The sequence below is a fragment of the Lissotriton helveticus genome, chromosome 9 (assembly GCF_964261635.1).
Source record: "Lissotriton helveticus chromosome 9, aLisHel1.1, whole genome shotgun sequence".
NCBI classification, from domain to species: domain Eukaryota; kingdom Metazoa; phylum Chordata; class Amphibia; order Caudata; family Salamandridae; genus Lissotriton; species Lissotriton helveticus.
In genome coordinates, this window is record NC_136070.1 from 921155039 (window position 1) to 921177268 (window position 22230).

The 22230-nt window shown below is 46.9% G+C and overlaps 1 protein-coding gene across 3 annotated transcripts in view; it reads left to right on the forward strand.

The window, feature by feature from the left end:
* The window catches only part of ZNF541 (zinc finger protein 541), a 1089530-nt gene that overhangs the window by 695150 nt on the left and 372150 nt on the right, over positions 1-22230 (forward strand). For 2 of the 3 annotated variants that reach the window (XM_078661102.1, XM_078661103.1), the window contains exon 10: positions 6593-6747. In XM_078661102.1, the coding sequence (XP_078517228.1) occupies positions 6593-6747 (155 nt within the window). The remainder of the gene's footprint in view (positions 1-6592; positions 6748-22230) is intronic. The other variant, XM_078661104.1, reaches the window with a different exon arrangement.

Consider the following 22230-nt stretch of genomic DNA (forward strand, 5'->3'; position numbering starts at 1 on the left):
TGTCACCAATACAGCCGTAAGTAACACTGGATGCTGGAGTTAAAGGTTGGGCTTAGTCTGCCAGCAGGCTATCATAGGTGGTGGTCCATTCATTACAGGGTCCCTGCCATCAGTAGGCCGGGGAAGTTTGCCCAATTTTAGGTGGGTTTCCTGATGCAGACTCCTGTCATGATAGACAACATCTGGCCCACTTATCGTTCAGTTTTGACAAAAGTGCATCCACTGCTTTACCGTTTTAAAACAATAGACAATGCGACAATGCAGTATTTCAAAAGCAGATGTAACTACAAAGAGCATATTTTGATAATACTTTTTTATTAGAAGACAATAGCAATCTTAAGAGGCATTGCATAGCTTCATACACACTTTGACCCCAATTCCATCACAGTCTCTCTTTCTCTCTCAGTCAGTCAGTCTCTCTCGTTCAGTCAGTCAGTCTCTCTCTCTCTCTCTCTGTCAGTCAGTCAGTCTATCTCTCTCTGTCATTCAGTCTCTCTTAGTCAGTCAGTCTCTCTTTCTGTCAGTCTCTCTCTGTCAGTCAGTCAGTATCTCTCTGTCAGTCTCTCTCTCAGTTTTCTAGTCTCTCTCTCTCGGTCAGTCAGTCTCTCCTAGTCAGTCAGTCTCTCTCTCAGTCAGTCTCTCTCTTTCTGTCAGTCAGACTCTCCCTTTCTGTCAGTCAGTCTCTCAGACTGTCTCTCGCTCTCTCTGCCAGTCTCTCTTAGTCAGCCAGTCTCTCTCTCTCAGTCAGCCAGTCTCTCTCTCGCAGTCAGTCTCTCTCTCGCAGTCAGTCAGTCTCCCTCTCTCTGTCAGTCTCTCTCTCTGTCAGTCTCTCTCTCAGTCAGTCCCTCTCTCTGTCAGTCTCTCTCTCAGTCAGTAAGTCTCTCTCTCTGGCAGTCTCTCTCTCTGGCAGTCTCTCTCTCAATCAGTAAGTCTCTCTTAGTCAGTAAGTCTCTCTCTGTCAGTCTCTCTCTCAGTCAGTAAGTCTCTCTCAGTCAGTAAGTCTCTCTCTGTCAGTCTCTCTCTCTCTGTCAGTCCCTCTCTCTGTCAGTCTCTCAGTCAGTCAGTCTCTCTCTGTCAGTCTCTCTCTCTGTCAGTCCCTCTCTCTGTCAGTCTCTCTTTCAGTCTCTCTCTCCCAATCTCTCTCTCAGTCAGTCGGTCTCTCTCTCTCAGTCAGTCTTCCAGACAGTCTCTCTCTCTCTCTCTCTCTCCCTCAGCCAGTCTCTCTCTCTCAGTCAGTGACTCTCTCTCTCTCTCTGTCAGTCAGTCTCTCTCTGTCAGTCTCTCTCTCTCGCAGTCAGTCTCTCTCTCTCTCAGTCAGTCTCTCTCTGTTGGTCAGTCTCTCTTTCTCTGTCAGTCTCCCAGTCTCTCTGTCAGTCAGTCTCTCTCTCTGTCAGTCTCTCTCTCTCTGTCAGTCTCTCTCTGTCAGTCTCTCCCTCAGTCATCAGTCAGTCTCTCTCTCTTAGTCTCTCTCTCTCTCAGTCAGTCAGTCTCTCTCTACCTCAGTCAGTCAGTCTCTCTCTCTCTCTCTCTCTCTCTCTCTCTCTCTCTCTCTCTGTCAGTCAGTCTCTGTCAGTCAGTCAGTCAGTCACTCTCAGTCAGTCATGCTCTCTCTCTCGCTCTGTCAGTCTCTCTTTATCCGTCTCTCTCAGTCAGTCTCTCTCTCTCAGTCCATCAGCCTCTGCCTCTCTCTGTCAGTCTCTCTCTCTCTCTCAGTCAGTCAGTCTCTATCCCTCTCAGTCAGTATCCCTCTACCTCAGTCAGTCAGTCTCCCTCTCTGTCAGTCAGCCAGTCTCTCTCTCTCTCTGTCAGTCTCTCAGCCAGCCAGTCTCTCAGTCAGTCAGTATTCAGTCTCTGAATCAGTCAGTCAGTCTTTCTACTCTCTCTCCACTCTCTCTCTCTCTACTCTCTCTCCACCCTCTCTCTTTCCACTCTATCTCTCTCTACTCTGTCCACTCTATCTCCACTGTCTCACTCTCTCTCCACTGTCTCTCTTTCCACTCTCTCTCCACTGTCTCTCCACTCTCCCTCCACTCTCTCCACTCTCTCTCCACTGTCTCTCTCTCTTTCCACTCTCTCTCCCCAACCTCTCCACTCTCTCTCCACTGTCTATCTCTCTTTCCACTCTCTCTCTCCAACCACTCCACTCTCTCTCCACTGTGTCTCCCTCTTTCCACTCTCTCTCTCTCTCTCCAACCTCTCCACTCTCTCCACTCTCTATCTCCACTCTCTCTCCACTCTCTCTCTCCCCACTCTCTCTCCCCCACTCTCTCTCTCCACTCTCTCCAACCTCTACACTCTCTCCACTCTCTTTCCCTCCACTCTCTCTCTCCACTCTCTCTCTCCAATCTCTCCACTCTCTCTCCACTCTTTCTCTCCAATCTCTCCACTGTCTCCCACCACTCTCTCTCTCCAATCTCTCTCTCTCTACTCTCTCTCCACCATCTCTCTCTCCACTCTATCTCTCTCTACTCTATCTCCACTGTCTCACTCTCTTTTCACTGTCTCTCCACTGTCTCTCCACTGTCTCCCCACTCTCCCTCCACTCTCTCCACTCTCTCTCCACTTTCTCTCTCTCTTTCCACTCTCTCTCCCCAACCTCACCACTCTCTCCACTGTCTCTCCCCACTCTCTCTCCAATATCTCCACTCTCTCCACTCTCCACTCTCTCTCCACTCTCTCTCCAGTCTCTCGCTCTCCACTCTGTCTCCACTCTCTCTCTCCACTCTCTCTCTCTCCACTCTCTCTCCCCAATCTCTCCACTCTCTCTCTCCACTCTCTCTCCATTCTCTCTCTCCACTCTCTTTCCCCACTCTCTCTCTCCAATCTCTCCACTCTCTCTCTCCACTCTCTCTCTCCACTATCTCCTTCCACTCTCTCTCCACTCTCTCTGTCTCTACTCTCTCTCTCCAATCTCTCTCTCAACTCTCTCTCCACTCTCTCCACTTCTCCCGCCACTCTCTCTCCACTCTCTCTCTCCACTCTGTCTTTACTCTCTGTCTCCACTCACTATCTCTCTTCAGTCTCTCTCTCCACTCTCTTTCCCCACTCTCTCTCCAATCTCCCCACTCTCTCCACTCTCTCTCTCCACTCTCTCTCCACTCTCTCTCCAGTCTCTCGCTCTCCAGTCTCTCGCTCTCCACTCTCTGTCTCCACTCTCTCTCTCTCCACTCTCTCTCTCTCCAATCTCTCCATTCTCTCCACTCTCTTTCTCCACTCTCTCTCTCCAATCTCTCCACTCTCTCCCTCCACTCTCTCTCCACTCTCTCTCTCTACTCTCTCTCCACTCTCTTTCCACTCTCTGCCTCTACTCTCTGTCTCCACTCACTCTCTCTCTTCAGTCTCTCTCTCCTCTCCACTCTCTCTCTCCACTCTCTCTCCACTCTCTCTTCACTCTCTCTCCACTCTCTCTCCACTCTCTCTCCACTCTCTCGCTCTCCACTCTCTCTTTCCACTCTCTCTCCACTCTCTCCACTTTCTCTCTCCAATCTCTCCACTCTCTCTCTCCCCTCCACTCTCTCTCCACACTCTCTCCACTGTCTCCCTCCACTCTCTCTCTCCTCTCTCTCTCTTCACTCTCCACTCGCTCTCCACTCTCTCTCCACTCTCTCGCTCTCCACTCTCTCTTTCCACTCTCTCCATTCACTTTCTCCACTCTCTCTCTCCACTTTCTCTCTCCAATCTCTGCACTCTCTCTCCCCCCTCCACTCTCTCTCCACACTCTCTCCACTCTCTCTCTTCACTCTCTCTCCACTCTCTCTCTCTCTCCACTCTCTCTCCACTGAAGACGATCAAAACCCAAGACGTCTATAACAAATATAGGGATTTTTGCCTTAAGACTCACACAACGCTCTTTGCAGCTCAGCACCCTTTCCTTGTTATCGGTCCTTGTTGAGAGTTACTTGTGTCAACAAATATATAAGAAGGTGGGAATAAGCGCCCGAGCCCAGACCCCAGGCATCCAGAACATTCAGCCACCTTCGCACTATAATGTCCCCGCCTTTCATCTGCACACTGAGCTCAATTATTAAACACGCCTGCCTGAGGGCAGACACAAAGTTGTGTGCCTTCTAACAAGAGTGCTTACCTGAGGGCACCATTTTGCTGCCTAGTCCCTTCTCACATGAGCATTGCCCTGGAGAATGCTGTCTCCGGGGCCCCCACCCCCATCCTCTTTCCGGGCTCGTGGCTCTGACTGAAGAGTAACAATGTAAGTTGAAACATTGTTTCTCTTCAGTCCTGGGTCAGAGCAAGGGGCTTAGAGCAGGCTGCAGACACTGCACCTGCTGCTTCAGAGCCTCTCACAGATCTGAACTCCACCGAGGAGCTGAGGGCCCCCTTCACCTACTCAAGGCTGAGGGCCCCCTCGCACCGCGGGGGCTGCGGGGGTGTTTGTTACGCCCCTGCACTACAGTTTACAACAACAGACCTTCTCTCATGGTAGTCGATTCTTGTTCTGTTACCCTACACAGGGTGTGTCTTACAAGCTTTTCGCCCATTGGTACAGTGCACAATGCTTACCTCAAAGGACACTAGGTGTCGCATGGACTGTTGTCCCGCATTTACTATGCACAATCTCTTGACCTCTCCGGATGTGTATTTATTGGGTCTTTCCCCATCATCCTGTGCATAACATTTGACCTCCAGTCAAAGTGTGTCCTTACACGGACATGACAATACATACTTATACCTTCGCTACAGTGCACGTTCTTACCTTACTTAAGGTGTCTAGTGTGCGGGGTTTGTTTTATTCTACAGTGTACAATAGTTTGATCTCCACTCGAGGTCGCTCCTGTACACACTTATTTCTACCCTTACAGGGGCATAGTTTGGGTTCTAGTCCTATTTCTATGGTGCAGGTATTTGAGTACACTGGGTGTTATGTTTACCCTCAACGTTTTGCTTCTTGTTTTAGTAGACTGTTTCACCCAGTGCTCTTAACATTTTATTATCTTAATATTTTTTTATTACAGGGAAGTATGGGTAATCCTTTGTATTTCTCTTCTTCTCTGTCATCTTGTTTCTTCCTGATTTTGGGTTGCCTTCTCGCATACCTGCCTGGCCAGTAGGTGCGCAGGGGTAGTCATTGTTGGTTTCTCCCTTTCTCTTTCTTTTCTTTGGTTATATAGAGAAGGGAGGATGATTAATTGATTATATTTATCTGTTTCTCATATTTCCATTGTTTTCTTTATTGCTCTGCTTGTCTCTCTCTGGTTCTCTCTACTCTTTCCTGCTTATCTAGTTTCTGTTTTCTTTCCAGTCTACTATGGCATTATTTTCTGTTTTCCTTTTTGGAAGAAAAGAGGATATATTATATCCTAGCTATATTGTTGTTTATGTCATCCATTTCTCCACCAGTGGAACTCTGTAAGAATGATATAATATAGAAAGTTGGGCTCTGGAAACTACAGTTAGAGAAGGCCTGAGCACCTTGCTGGCTGCTCCTGGTGGGGCTGTATTACTGCTGTACTATTGATCTACAATAAATACTCCTAAAACATCTCAACCATCTTGGAGTGAATACTACACACTTGAATGTAGCAAATACAAAATGTATTCCAGTTTGGGTTTGGCCACAAGCATCATGGTCTTTCTATACATTGATCCTCTCTGCTGTCCTGTGTGATCGCTTGTTTGAAACGTCACCCCTTTTCAGACTGATACTGAGGAGTATCAGAAAGCAACCCAGTGTTATTCAGATGATTCGATTATTCCAAGGAGGAAAATGCCAGCACTCACCTTGTTGTATTTATGAAAAGTCAATTATGCAAGAAGGTATGAAGATCGCAGCCAAAGCTCAAGCGTTCCCACCCTAGAGACTTTTTGAAGACTAAATGATTCTGTCATTTATGTTTCTGATAAAGCAGAATTATAGTGGCCTTAGACATTGACAAAATACTCCAGACCATAGAAAAAAAAGAAACACCATTTATTGTGATGTTTTTCTACCACCCACTTTCAGAAGGGCCAGCTCAACCTTTAGCCCTTCAACAGATTCTCTGGCCCTGCTTACCGCCAGCTCAGGCCTCTGCATGCAGAACTTGAGGACTTGCTGTCGCAACAAGCAAACACTGTATGGCCACAGGTTCTGAAAACATCATGGGAAGTCACGGACACGCATATTCAATTTGATGGCAGTAGGAGAAGTGCTTCACCACAGTATGTTGTCAGGTTGATGTAGAGTAATATAAGGAGCTACACTCAATGACAAGGCATATGTATGTGGATCACATCATTTGCACTGTATGTTTTCTGTTTCTATGCAAAATCAATAATTTACAGTTTTAAAAAAAAGATTTGTTTGCTTTGCCACAAAAGATGTTTTACTGGCCGCTCAGAATGAATCTTTCTACCTGTTCCCACTTGACAAATTCAATTGGTTCTGCAGAGTTTGCAAAAATTATTATTCATTTCCTGACAATCAGGTGATATAAGGAGTTTTTGGAAAGTGAGGAGAGTGACCGCTGTTGTTGGGAAGTAGCTTCTTTTCGTTCTTATTTATATTTTCGTTCTTATTTATTTAGATATTTATAAAACGATGACCTCTCATCACGTATTTCATTGCACTGCTTGATTTTTTTTTTTTTTTTGGTAGACATATTAACGTTGGAAGTCGATTTCAGGCTGAGATTCCACCACTCCAAGATCGAACTTTAGTGGAGTGTGATAAGCATCCAGCCTTTCTGGTGTGGAAACCCTGGGGAAATGTTGAGACCAACCAAGACACACAAGATGGAGGTGCGGCCCATTGTGCGTAACAATGCAAAGAAACGTGTATTTAAAATTGTCTTTTTATATTAAAACACTGCCTTTCGAAATAATTATTAACCTGCCTTTGGTGGTTTGCTAGAAAGACTAATTAAGTAGTAGAATTGTTTTACTAGATTTGACTCAATGGTGAATGCAGAACTGAAGCTCTGATTCAGATATGTGTACTATTGACACAATGAGTATGCTCACAAATATAAAGAAACATAGACTGTACGTTTACTGACATTTAGACTTGCATGAAGACACCGACACACAAATGTAGACACGTCCTCAGTAAGCACAGATACAGAAACAATGAAGCATGAATTGGCGCATTCATGCAAGTATACTGAACGTGCACAGACATACACACAAGATTTGTACTGCCACCTTGAATATACATAATATGCAAGTATTCGGAACTCAGCAAATTTAAATGTTTTGAAACCTATTAATGTTCCTTCATACAGTTAATTCACATGTAACTAACAAAACAATCAAATGTAGCTGTTAGTGTTCAGGTGCAACAAATCATTTAAAATATGTGCACTTTACTTGGAAGCTGACGCTGAGGACTGTACTCGCCAGCTGGTACTCTGCACTACAGTTGATGGTTGGCACTGTACAGTGTACTTAGTGGCTGACAAAACAGCTGGCACTTCAAGAGCTGTCACTGAGTGCATTTTGCAAAAGACAACGGGCCCGATTCACAGAACCAACTAAAGACAAAATCCTAAACTTACTACCATTTTGGTATTCACAGAAGGCACTTACTCATTTTGGTATTCACAGAAGGCACTTACTCATTTTGGTGTTCACAGAAGTTATTTAGGAGTCCTAAAGTTAGCAGTCCTAACGTTACTACTCCTAAACTGAGAGAAATCCTAACTTTAAGACTTTAGGTATTCACAGAAGGCATTTAGGAGTCCGGTTTGAAGAGGGTCCCAATCAAGGCTTCGTGCAATGAGGGTGACAGGATTTGTTTCTGGTAGTATTCCTCATACATGGCATGTAAATGTGGTGCGAGGAGCTCTGCAAATTCTTTATAAAATTCTCCCATCCAGGCCAAGGGCAATCCCTTAAAGAAGAGTACGTATGGTATCCTTATGGTCTTCAACTGTGATAAGGAGGTATTCACTCTGGCCAGGTGCTAGCCAAGAGCTACATCTCTTAGGTATTCATCTATTTTAGCTATTGTGGCGGAACTTTGGGTGCTATACAATTCAGCATGAAAGTTTTAGTGAGTGTTAGGTGTCTTTGTTAGGTCTTGCCTGGCGACGCAGCGTGAAAGCGCTGTCGCTAGCAAGATCTATTGTTACTGACTTGCTTTGGAAGGGAGACAGGAGATGTGCACGCGCAGACCCGACTGTAATTATGAGCGCGCCCCTGAACAAGCACGTACAGACACGCGATGTGCACATCTCCTGTCCCCCCCTCCGTCCTCGCAAGCCTCATGCAATTTCACTTTTGTTTTCTTAATTTTCTTCACCATTATAAATATTAAACAACGTCAGAATGTACAGAACGGTCCGCTACCACCTCAGGATTGTCAAAGAACCAGGCCTTCCCATCGAGTTCCACACAAAGGCGGGCTGGAAACATCATCGCATACCGGATACCCCTGTCCCTCAATTTTTTCTTAATCGAAATGAACCGTTGTCGCTGCTTTTGTACCGCCTGGGTGAAATTCGGAAAGAACAAGATCTTCGAATTCTCAAACTGTAAGGGATCCGCCGAACGGGCCGCCTACAGGATAGCGTCCCGGTCACGAAAGTTCAGCACTCGGGCAATTATTGGCCGCGGAGGCGCCCCGACCCGGAGCCTGCCACCAGGCACTCTGTGGGCTCTTTCCACGGTGAAGAACTTGCTCAGCCCCTTAGGCTTAAGTTGGTCAAGGATAAGGTTCTCCACGAAGAGGTCCATAGCTTGCCCCTCCGACTTCTCCGGAATGCCTAAAATACGGACATTATTGCGTCGAACCCGCCCTTCGTAATCGTCCAGCCGCCGGTCCACAGCTTCCCTCGCGGATCGAAGATCACCCACCTCACGCTGAAGCTGGCTCACATCCTCTATAAGGCTAGTCGTTTTAAGCTCCAGCGACTTAACCTTCTCGTTAGCCTTCGACAGGTCGGCCCTGATCAGCCCCATCTCTATCGACACCGTGTCGAGCTTGGCATCCAGAGTCTCCATTTGCTGCCCCAGGGACGTGCGGACCCCGGTTATCACCGCCATCAGATCCGTCAACGTAGGCTCCTCCACTACAGGATGATCGCCAGCACCGCCACTCGGACCCTTCTTAAGGTCAGCCGGTGATCCCTTAGGCAGGGTATATCTGTCCAGCTTATTGGACTGGACCTGCCGGGCCCCCCTGGTGGTCCTGGGGCCCTGCCGCTCGGGGTCCGTCTTCATCGACATTGCCGCAGGTTCAACCCTCGACAGTACACTTTCGGCTGAGCAACACTCTCCGACTCCAACTGTCAAGAATCCCGGTACCGGGCCCCCCAGCAGCTACGGAACAGCAGCTTGCCACATGAATGCAGACCCCTGTCCAAGCAGCACCGCACCAACATCTACAACAGCATGCAGAGGTTCAATAGGCCCAGGCACCCCTCCCTGCAAAGTCTTCAGGTAGGGCTCCACTCCCCGAGCACGGGGGTCCCAACCACCTCCAAACAGTGCCGTAACCAACGGTCGGAAGGCGAAGCCTCTTTGGATCCTGGCCCCCGGCCGTCCACTTTGTCAGTCGGGGCTCCACTCCTCACCCAGGGGCCCACTCCTCCGAGCAGAACACCAAAGGATGCCCCCTGGACCGCACCGCCTTCTGGCGTTATTCAGGCGCCTAACTGCGGCCGGGGAGGAGCTTCGCTGTCCCTCACCCCCTCCAAGTCACGATCAAGGCGGCACCAAACGATACTGGGAGGCCCAATCCTGGCCCCAGGACACCCCCCCCCGTCAAGCCAGTTCAAGGGCCAGGGGCACCGGCAGTTGAGGCTCTCAGGGGCTCACACGGGGCAAATCTCGTCCCCCGTTAGTATTTGGGACCCCCCTTCCGCCCAGCGGGGGTCCCAATCGTATCGAAACAGTCCCCGGGGTGAGACTCCGGTCCGCCCCCCGACCGCCGACCGGGCCGGCAAGAGGCCGTCCCGGCGGCCGATGTTGTTGCACTTCGGTCGGGGGGCCAGGCCACGCAAGTCCCCGGCTTCAATCAATGCGTAGGCCTCAAAAGTCCGACCGGCGCTACGCAGTCCCGGGGGGGTCCCAGAAATTATGGGGGGGTTCCGATGGTCACCGCTTGGCTTCCCCCGCCCGATTCACTAGGCGGGGGGCAGGATAGCGGTCAGGATGTGTGGCCAGCGGAGCTGGGACGGCCGGAGCCGGTCGTCAGGCGGCCATCATGGTCGCCGGCTCGGCTCCTCCCCAAAAATAATGGTCTTTAATGTAGCCAGGGGCGGACAGGGGCAGAAAATAGTCCCGGGCACCAAAATAAAAGTGGCTCACTTCATGAATTAGATAACTAAAGGTCTCGCATTTGCGAGAGTTTGAGCTATTGGCATGGTAAATGACAATGCCTTTTATTTATGTGTTTTGAAAAGTTGTGTCGGTCCAAATATTGGATGACTAGTCTAGTTTTGTTGGGGTTATTTATCCCAAGTATATTCCATGTAAGTAGGTTTATTTTACCACTGGTTTTGGCCATCTTGGGTGTTTATATACAATTGGGGTACATGGTTGTACATGGGTTATGCCTTGTAATGTGCCCAATGATGAGTGATGTGAACAGGATGCATGCAAACAAACAACCCTTAAACTCCCCCCTCAACTTCAGCATACAAAACCTGCCAAAGACATTCCTGTGTACATAGAAGAAGGTATACAACAAGAAAACATTCAGACATAAACATTGTATGTCTGTTGTACTTGTCGCTTGACGAGTTGCCAGGATCCCCATATCCCTCCAGGTGTACGGAGCTGGTTAGGAAATTCAAAGTCTTGCCATCATTTTTGGCCATTGAGCCTGTCTCGTTGGCTGCCGTCTATATGAAAGGGAGAAACGCCCTGCACCATTATGCATCCTGGAATGGACGTTGAGTCCTATTCAGTTGTAGATGTAGCTGGTGTTGTTGTTCCCACTTAGGATTCCTCCTCCGTACAACGATCTTGTTTGTGTGGGGTAAGGGATTTGAGGAAGTCTTTAGCTACTTTGGATGTCGCAAAGGTGCTGTTTCATTTGGTATTTGACCCGCACACGCACCAGGTAAAGCATGGTGTATGGGTTGTTGGCTTATTGTAGCTGTAGCTTCACCCTTAGAAAATATTTTCTGCCCGCTAGGACTGCCACCGTAAAGACGGATAGAATGCAATCCGATTTCCCTGATACTCAATGTCTCTTTTTTCTCATGACCTTTTAAGGACTGTATCCCTGTCACGATAATTTAGAAATTTGCTATGATTGGACACAGAGACGTGCCAGGTGGGGGCTGCGCCATGAGGGATATTTGCTCTCTTTTCCACCACCAGGAACTGGTATAGGTTATCTGTGCCAAATACTGGGGCCAACATATTCTCTACATAGGTTTCCATCTTCCCTGTGTTCGTTGATTCAGGGACCCCGGTAATGTGCAAATTATTTTGGCGCAATTGCGCCTTCAAGTCCCTATATTTGGCTTGCAAGCATTTTGTGCTAACAGATTGAAGTTCGTCTTCCATTTTAGAGATTCGCTGTTCCGCTTCTGTGATACAGAAGGATTGCTTGTCCAACTTTGCAGCCATGTGGTCCATACTGATATTTATTGTGTCTATCTTTCCGTCAATTGACTGGCGACTACTTTGCATCACCAGGAACGTAGCTTCTAGTGTGGTCACATCCTGGGAGCCTGAGGCCCTCTCCTGACTTAGCACGGCGTCTGGTGGCAGTTTTACAGAGCTTGGGGTCTCAAAATTGAGGCACGCTTGGTTTCTGTCCTTCTTCCCTTTATTGGCTTGTCACTGCGCCCCCAAATCTTATAAGGCTATTTCCCCACTTGCAGGTTCTGATGTTGTTATATTCTCGATGTGCTCCTTGACTTGTATGCAGCAAAGGACGTTTTGCCCATGCACCCAACTTCGCGTCACTGTCCGTGACCCCTTAGTGCTCAGTTGGGGCTGGGAGTGTCAGAAGCTGGGTTCGTAGTCCGTCCCCTCCACCATGGGGTGTGGTATGTTGTATGAAGAATACACAGCAGCTACTTCAGCTGAATGAAGGGCACTCGAGTCCTGCATATCGCACACAGCCAATGGCATCCAGTACTCGGGGCTAATCTGTGGGCTGTGTGTGTCTCTTTGGTGCCCTACCTTGCAGTTCTTTTGCAGCTGGGTCATTAATTAACCTGCTTTGTGGGCCAGGGCCACAGCTCAAGCCCCACGTGTGTTCTCTGCAGTGTGTAGGAGACTGCGCTGTTCGCCTCTGGCTTTAGAAGGATGATGCGGCCACCCTGGTCTCAAATGCCAGTCCTCTGGCGCAGGGGGATTACCACTAGCCACAGTGTTGCACAGAGGTTATTTCGCAATAGTCGCTACCATGTTTGGTAGGACAGGTGTGCCCCTCTAGGATCAGTATTGAAAGCAGAGGTTTTCTTGCGTCAGTCAGGGTGTATAGGTCTTCTGTGCAAGTCACCTTCTTTAGCGGTCAGTCCTCCTCCTGCCTTCCAAAGGGCCTCCTCAGTGCTAATTTGCGGCCATGTAGAAATTAGTTCCATACCCTCCTGTACAGCGAGGTTCTGCACCTCTTGTTGGACCTGTGTCTCCCTTTTGCATTATATATTCCTTACTGTGATTTATGGGTTGTGCTCAGCACCAGGGCAGCCAACAGTCAGCTATGTCCCAGGTAGCAACTTGCCTCTCCCCAGCAGCCCGCATCGCAATGCGCCCACAGCACACCTAATTGCGCGCTCCTTTCATTTTTGGTAGGGGCTGGTAGATGAGCCCGGCCTTCTCCCACTCAGTGCAGGGGCAAAATATCAGACGGCCACCGATGTCGTTTCACCTGCCCCTCAGCATGATCTGCGCCACTCCTGGTCTCCTGCGTGTGAGATGCGTTGCGGTCGGCCTCGTAAAAGTCCTTCACCAGTATAGAGCCACTGGAGTAGCCCGCTTGCAGGCCTTGCACCCACCAGCACCCACCGTTGATGGCCTCTGGATTGCGCAGCATGTCCAGGGTCTACCTCAGGCACTCACTCACTCACTTTGTAAACCGTCCGCAGTAATTGGGGCTTACAGGCTGCCATGCACCTCACCATTTCGCAAAGCAGTCCCTACTTGTCAGCAGCTGGTAAAATGGGCAGTACCGGCAGTTCATATCTTCAAGGAGACTGTGTCGTAAATGAAAGATGCAGCTCGTAGACTTAAGGTAAGAAGCGTAGATTTATTAGGAGTAACAGCCGAGTGAACACTTCAACTGATGCAACAGGTCCCAACATAGTCACTGGGGGCCAGGCTGCTAAATTCCAGCCAGTCAATAATAGTGGGCCACCAGTCAAAAGGAGAAAAAATGGTGGACTCCAAAAACATAAACCGCTCGAGCTGGCAAGTTAAGAGGGAATGGAGAAATTGGGTATGGAGAAAGCTCAACTGTAAGCACTATACCAACTCCGTCATTATTGTCCAGGATGTCTGATGACGATACATGGAAAAGACTAGAGACTTTGGTTACCATGCTCCTGAACCTCCTCTTACTCAAGCGAACACAAATTGAAGAGAGACTTAAAAACATTGAGGGCTTGGGCATAAGTAATTCCTCCTCTACCCAGTCTTCAGGGGTTGGGAGGGGCTTTGTTACCTTGACAGAGACAGGGGCAGGGAAGGGGGCTCATCAGGAACCTACCATTAGGGAGAATCATCTATGTCATTTAAAAATTAAGGCAGGCATTTCTGATCCTATCCCCCAACAAATCCCCCACCCACTATCTAACGCCCATCCGATTTTTTCAGGGGTAGATACAACTTCACAATCACTTAGAAATATCCCAACTAGGATTGTGACCAATATACGGGTAAATCCATTAGGGGATCAAGGGAAGCAAATATCTCATTTGGGGACTAATATGGGTTTGTCTGCCGCTACTTATCAGATGCTCCACCGCCCTCCGGCATCTTCTCCCCTTGTGCTAGTTCTGGGTAACATTCTGACTTTGAGGGCGGGCCAGCTTGAAACTACGGTCCAATTGATGGACAAATCCCTACCTGGTTTTCCTGTCACACACTTGCTATGGACATAGGGGGTCCTTCATTAGCTAAACAAATCATTATGGTCAGAAGGGTAGGCTGGTTGGGTCCATCCAGAAAATCAACGGAAGGTGACTGTGTAGTAATAAACTTTTATAATCACTTCCCATCAAGATCCATTTTAGCCCTACTACATAGAAACCCTCGGAAGGGTACACAGATTGTGGCACTTTTTTTGGAACCACTTTTATAGACTCCCTCAGCCCCTGCCCCAGGACCCAAGAGCGAATCTAACAGGTGGCCCGCTGAGGTCCACATTTGAAAGTAATATGGATGCTGCGAGGTTGGGGGTGCCCACCGAAAATAGATTTGCGCCATTTTCTGATTTAGATCACTGCGATTGAATACCCTCTTCCACAATCGAGGGACTCAGTCCAGAGAACCTTTCTCCTGTCATTCCAGTCACCCCCAAATCTAATAAAATTACGAAAGGACAAAGTAGTTTATTTAAAATAACATCTTGGAATGTGGCAGATATTACTAGTAAACTGGGTAACGCACATTGGCAAACATTTTGGCAGGACAATGACATCTCCTGTTTCCAGGAGACATGGGCTACGGAACCTGTCTTCATCAATCATTTTCGTTCATTCCAGACAAAGGCAACTCCATCAGTTGCAGGGAGACCCAAGGGGGGCCTTCTAACGCACTTACACTGACATTGAAAGTTAAGAAGTTTGATGGTAGAAGCCCCTTTTTTAATCTTCCTATTCTTGAGCTCCCCAATGAAGGCACATGGGTTCTAATGAACTATTATAATAACAATGTTGGACCTAAAATGCATATGGTTGTAGATGAGGTAAATATGGCAATTGATGAGGCACTACATTTTAAAAAGAGAGCTGACGCACAAACCATAATTTGGATGGGAGATTTTAATATTCACCTGTGCAAGTATAACCAAGATAATGTTTGCGGCCTGGTCGATTTAGTGGGAAATCACGTCCTCCACTTCTCCCACAGTAATTATGGAAATAGTCTTAATATGACTTTGTTCACTAGGAATATGGCCATAGTTAACATTTGGAATAACCTTGTGGACTCCCCTCTGAAAACCTTTCACTGTGAAGCCCAGGAATCAACAGTTGATTTCATAATGGTTTCTAACACCATTATTGATAGTTTTAGACACACAGATGCCCAATTTACGAGTTTTAGTGTCCATGCTATTTTAACTTGTGAATTAACCCTGAATTCTAGGGAGAAGAGTAGGCACCAGAATATAGACCTCCCTCTACTGGCTAGAAAAAATGGTTATCTACTGAAATGGGTCCAAATTGACAAGCTCAAGCTGATCCCCGCATTAATAACATCTAATGAGACTAGCATTAGTAAATGTCTAGATCTAGGAACCACCCCAACCTCTCTGGTCTCCTTCTTTATGGATTATAAAATTATAAAATGATCAAATGGTTAAACTAAAGATCTATTTTAGGACCCAATGGCCTGTAGACTGATGTCAAAACAAAAGCTGGTGGACATATTTATGCTGAAGGCCCAATACACAGATAGCGAGAAGAACTACAGTAAAAAAGTTGGTCTTCGCTTATCAACCAGTTCCATCTATGTTAGAGAGAGGATACTTCTACCCAGGGGATGCCTCACTACCGCAACATACATTTATATTACTGCGATTCCACTTAAATTTGAAACCTCTGATGTTAGGGTTCCCAGCAAAAAGGTGCAACCATTCACAACTGACCTTCTGTCCCTGTGATATGAAGTCTCTTGAAACTGACTTCCACCTATTATTTTTCTGTGGATTCTATCATAGGGAAAGGAAAGAGTATATCGTACCGATCTCAAAGCGGCATAACTTTAAACAATGCATGGTCGCACTGTACTTTTTAAAATCACTCTTCGACCCCCTAGTTTGCTTTTCTGTAGCGTCCTGTTATGGGCCTGCATGAAACAAGAAAGTTTCTGGGATTATAACTGGTTGTGGTATTATTGTCTTAGCTCCCGATAAATGTTTACTATATAATGTATTTTATCCCATATTTTAACTTGGTATCTGTGTATGTATATACTGAAACTCATAATGAACTTTGTATTCCCTTTTAAAAGAGTCTATCTGGAACTGATGAAATGTTACTGTATGTTGTTCACAGGAGAAATCTACTGCCTATTGTTGTTTTATGTACTTTTATTATCTTTCTGATAATGATCGAATAAAGTTTCTAAAGAGAGGACTCTGACAGGTCATCACAACTTTTGTGACAATATGTTTTCTTCCTTTAAACAGGGAGGGTTTGTGAGTTCATTAAGTATTTAAAAAATCTTTTTTTCTTTATTGGAGACTGCAGTAATCAGCTCACAATAACAGTTAGCTTTAACTTTCCATATATTGTTTTTGTAGTCATTTAGCATGGTTTCTAGACAAATGTTATCTTCATTTAGGTAATGGCGCCGCCACTTCCTCTTTAATTGCCTGCAAATTATTTTGGCCTCCTTCAGAGTAGCATCGTTTCAGGGAGCCAATATACTTTTGCGAGGTTTTGGAGTAGTCAGAGGTATCATTTCATCTAATATCTTTAGGATATCACTTTCGAACCTTTGATAATTCTCTTCTATAGAATCTGAAGGAGAAAAAAATTTAGACTTGATTGTGGAAAGTATGTGCCATGATCTATTTTCTACAAAATGTTTGATTGGTCTTTTAAGCAGTCCCTTAATTGCCCACATGTAAATGAAAGGTAATCAGTGAATGATCAGTCCAACACAAAGGGATAACTTCCCTACCTGATATTAGACCTTCTTAGGAGAAAATGAGGTCAAGAGTGTGGCCTCCTATATGTGTCTGGCCTTGTACCTGTTTTTGGAGACCAATAGTATCACAGGTGTTCACCAGGTGTTCACCAGTTCTTTGTAAGCCGGGGATAAATCTCCTTCTATCCAGAGGTTAAAGTCTCCTAGGAGAAAAAGATTAGTATGCGTAAGCGTCATATTGGTAATAATATCCAGAAAGGGGGAAGGCAGGAGCTTAAGGTGTTAGGTGGCCTGTAACATAAAATCCCTGCAGCCATATGCTCCTTATGATCCTTTCTTTTTTTTCCCCGTTTTTTTAATTAATTTATTTTTAAACCTTTATCATTCAACAATGCACAATGTACAAATTGATACAGGGTAGTGTGCGATACTAAACTTAGGTTCATGTATACATTATCACAGAGGAACTCTTCCCCTCCCTACCCCACCCATCCCCCCCCAAATGTACCCCTCAAGATTCCCCAAGGTTAACAACCAAGAGATGAACATGGTCGACCAGATTGTCTGTATGTGAGTCCAAAACACAAAGTTTGTGATTATATTCTCCCACCGAATTAATGTCTCCGGAACAAAAGATAGCTATCCCTTCAAGTCAATAGGGCCTCCCCAACCTTCCTCCCCCCCATGTACCTTCAATTCTCTGCAATTATCAGCACTCCCAGTTTCCCACCGTAGCCACACATCTGATTCACGCCACAGACACAGTCTCTGTTCCAGTGGCGACACTTTCATCTCTTGCATGCTGACCCGAAAGATAAGACAGCAGGGGACCCTAAATATCCCGAGGCCGGTTTTTTAGTGGTAATTGTTCTGCATATGCGTGAAGGTACGCCTGCCAAGTGGACATGTCACGTATCCACTCCTTAAATTTAGGCGCTCTGCCCCTGCCCCAATTGCAAGCTACCTGTTGCCGGGCCAGGAGTATGCCCATTACCAGGAATTTGCGGTGAGGTGTTATCAGCAACCAGACCCAGCAGGGCTCTGACGGGATTCAGCTCAATGGGAGTCCTCAGCATCTCCTAGGAAGGGAGTGCCGAACAAGCAGCGCTGGTTTGACGCCTCTTGCTCAAATGCACATAGGTCCCTGATGTCAGCCTTGAAGAAAACTCCTAGAATAAGGGATGACATTGTTAGATTGAGGAAAAATTACAAGTTAGCTATAAAAACCAGACAAGACAACATCAAACGGGAAGCTTGGGAGAGCCTCCTCTCCGTGGCTGTCCTGAAAGATAGCCGGCAATTCTGGGAAATAATTAAACAGCCATTCTTCTCTGACCAAAATAATGAGGTAATGGATTGTGTCATCCCGGACGATAAATGGCTGGACCATTTTAAAAAGGTGTATGGGGATAATGATATGGCAGGTCAAGCTGGGCCCTTGGTGGCTTTGGACGCCACCGTTAATGGTAACCCCACACCCTCTTCTTGGTCCATTTCTACCATCGTCCCTATTTTTAAGAAGGGACAGCGGGATGATCCTGGGTGTTATAGGCCCATATCCCTCTTGGACTCTGCAGTAAAGATCTTAGGCAGAGTCCTTCTGACCAAACTGAGGGATAACGTAGAGAGCTGTGGAGGGCTGGCTGAGATACAGTATGGGTTTAGAGAGAAGAAGGGTACTGTTGAGCAGTGCTCTAACTTACACCTGTTGATCTCAAAATACACGGTGGCCAAGGAGGGGTCCTTGTTTTTGGCATTTATGAACCTCTCCTCGGCCTTCGACCTGGTGAACAGGTCTAAGTTATGGATGACCCTGCTAAAGATGGGGATTGATGAGGCATTGGTTAAATTCATGGCGTCTCTACATCAAGAGCTTTCTGCTGTGGTGCGGGTCACCAATGAAGGAAGGTGCACGTCCCGCTTTAAGTCCATGCGGGGGGTTAGGCAGGGCTGTATTTTAGCCCCCCTGCTTTTTACCATTTATATCAACGGACTGGGCGCCTACCTGGAGGAGGTTGAGGGTGATGTACCGCGTGCAGGAGCAGTTAAAATCCCCGCGCTCCTGTATGCGGACGCCGCCGTGCTGATTGCTCGCACTGGCGTCTGCCTCCAACGCTTACTGGACGCTTTTGGTACATTCATGGACCAGCTGGACCTAAAAATAAGCACAAATAAGTCCCATACCATGGTTGTAGGGCGACAAAGTAGTAAGAGGAAAATAAAAATGTTTGAGTGTAAGGGCGAGGTCGTCTCCAGATTCTCCACTTTCCCCTACCTGGGGGTTCTCTTCGATCAGAGAGGATCCTGGGGACCTCAGGTGAGGGCAAAGAGGCTGGCGGTGATCAGATCATCGGCAGCCCTCATGGGTTTTTGCGGGCAGGCTAGGCGCTAGGCCCATGGAAGCGCTCCTGAAAATTAATAAAAGCAAATCAGTCGCCCTGGCCTCATATAGTTCACCCCTTTGGGGCTATGTAAATTTGGAACCAATTCAGAAAGCGGAGAACAGATTTATACGGACCCTCCTGTCTGTTCCTCAGTCTACACTGACTTATTCCATACATATGGAGGTGGGCTTAGACTTCCTCTCTGATGGGCTGAACATGGCACCCCTGATCTTTTGGTTGAAGACTTGGCTTAATGAAGATCTGCCACTCAACCATAAGATCATGGCTGACGTTTTGTCTTTAGACCATTTTAAAAGGGTCCCATGGTTGGCCTATCTGATGAAGGCGTTCACAGACTTGGGACGACCAGAGCTCTTTACTTCCCCTCGGGACATCAAGACGCAGGATATTGACATTGTTAAAAAGCAATTCATGGGGAGGGCAAGAGCACTTCGCGAGGAAAAGGAATTAGCGAAACCAGCAGTGAGGAGACATTATTTGCTTGTAAACTCATTTGCATTAGCACCTTATCTTGGTTTCGTTACAATCCCATTCCATAGGTTCCTTCTAATTAGGTTCAGGTTTAATTTGTTACATTTTTATTTGGGCAATTTCAAAACATGGGAAAAACCTGAACTAGCACCCCCCTGTTGTTGTGATCACTTTTCCACCCAAGATACCATGCACTTTGTTATGTTTTGTGGGTTTTATTTAGAGCCAAGGAAAAAACACCTGTTACCGGTTTTAAAGGAGGCTGGCTTCACACAAGTGAGACCAGCCCTGCTCTACCTACAATCACTGAACAACATACGTACCACATTTTGTATGGCTAATTTCTTGGTGGCTGCAGCTAGAACCAAAAAATATATACTGCAGACCAATGGCCCCTTTTAAAGCTGAGTTAATTAAGATACTTGATCCTGGTGTAATACTATATGAACTAAAATTGGCCTTTTCTCCTTTTTTAATCCTATATATGCTCTGACTTGTATGATTTATTTTGTCACTGTAAATGATCTGTAAATAGTTTGTATTGTACATATTTTAAAGTGTATGAAATGTTTTTATCTCTTTGTATGATTTTTAACTAAATCGAATAAAGATATTTTGACTGACTGACTGATCTCCGTTAGTCCCGCAAAGACTTCCCCCCAGTAAACGGCCACCCGACGGCATTCCCATGCCAGTTGTATGAAATCAGCTGGGCCCTGACGGCAACGGGAGCGCCTGTCATCATCTCGGAGATGGAGCTTGTGTAACCTCGCTGGGGTATGGTATAGCCGATGTAGAAAGTTAAAATGCAGCAGTCGCAACCTACTACTTCCAGAAACCGCTTCAGTCTGAAGGCAAGCCATATCCCACTGGTCATCAGTAAGTGGTTCCTCAAAGTCCTTATCCCACTCCCTTCTGGTGCTCACTAGTGAGCGCGGGGGCGCGGTACATACTCGCGAATACAACAAAGATGTAACATGCGCAGGGGCTTCTGTCTGGAGCATTATGTGGAGGGAGACAAACGTTTCCGGCTCTTTCGGAAAGTCCAGAGTCTTGGCCAGTACACTCTGCCGAAGTCTGGTGTAAAGGAAGAGGTCCATAAATGAGTGTGGAGCCTCCCCAAAGAACTGGTCTTTTGTACAAAATTCACCCCAAGATATAAATCACCCCAAGTCGCATATTGCAGTTTAGTCAACAGGTTTTGACATATCTTTTCAGTCGTAATAGGCAGCAAGGGACAGCAGCGTAAAGGTATTCTAGGGGAATACATTGGGGCACCCCCTCAGCTCGCGCCAGCCAGTGCCATGCTTTGACAGTGGTCCACAGTGGACGTGTCCCCGCCTTTTTCCGTGCATGGTGTAAACACATACCCTGATGTCGGGACTGGGCCATGTATCCATCTTCTACCGCGAGATGAGACATGTACGGGGGAGGGTGAAACCAGTACACTGCGAAGTGCGCCTGCGCACTATAATAATATTGTTCAAAATCAGGTACATCAAACCCCCCAAAACGGTACGGCAGCGTAAGTGTGTCCAATTTCAACCACGCTTGTTTACCCCCCCATATTAACCGCACCAATTGCGTTTTCAATGTTTTAAAAAAATGGGCACCCGGGTGGTAAGGGATGTTTATGAATAAGTATAAAATGTGTGCACTATAACCATTTTTACTAATGATATCCTCCCAGCCATCGAGAGGGGTAGCCTAAGCCAACTAGTGACGTTTTCCGTCACCCTATCCATAGCAAGGCCATAGTTCGTCCTCATCAAAGCGTCTTTATCTTTGATGACGTAGATTCCTAAGTATTTAAAGTCATCCGTCTCCCACGTCAACGGATAGTCCAATGGGTGTGGGAGCGTGCAGTCGGTTAGGAGAAAAACTGCAGATTTGCCCCTGTTTATTTGTACCCCGGCGATTGCCCCAAACTTGGTAATCTCTCGTAAGACTGGGTTAAGGTTGTCTTGTGGTTTATGTATGTACAACGTTATGTCCTCAGCATATAGGGACACTAACAAGTGCGTAGAAGGATATATAAGGCCTCTATGATTGTGGTGCTGCCGCAGCTTAGCGGCCAGCGGTTCTATGGCTATGGCAAATAAAACGGGGAGAGAGGGCATCCTTGCCTTGTCCCCCTAGTTATCTGGCAGGGCGCTGTATATAGCAATTTGATCCAGCATAGAAAGGGTTCTGGCATTCCCATGTGTGACAGCGTACCCATCACGTAATCCCATTCTACGGAATCAAACACTTTGGTGGCGTCTAAGAAGACCGCCACCGCAGCGCTGCTTGGGTCTATATCCTGTAGTACAGCCAGGAGGGTCCGGAGGTTATGAGCCGTGGCCCGATTCGGCACGACCCCAGCTTGATCGGGCAGTACCAGTCGTTCCAAACGAAGATTTCGTCTCGTAGCTAGCACTTTTGCCTAAATTTTGGTATCGTTATTAAGGAGGGACAGGGGTCGGTACGAGTCGTACAAGTCAGGAGACTTGCCAGGTTTAAGCAGTGACAAGATTTGGGCCTCCGTCATAGTTACAGGTAGACATCCCTCCTCCAGAGCCTCATAAAATACTGCCTTCAGTATGGGTGCTAAGATGGAAACGTAAGTCTTGTAAAAGTCTATAGGAATCCCATCAGA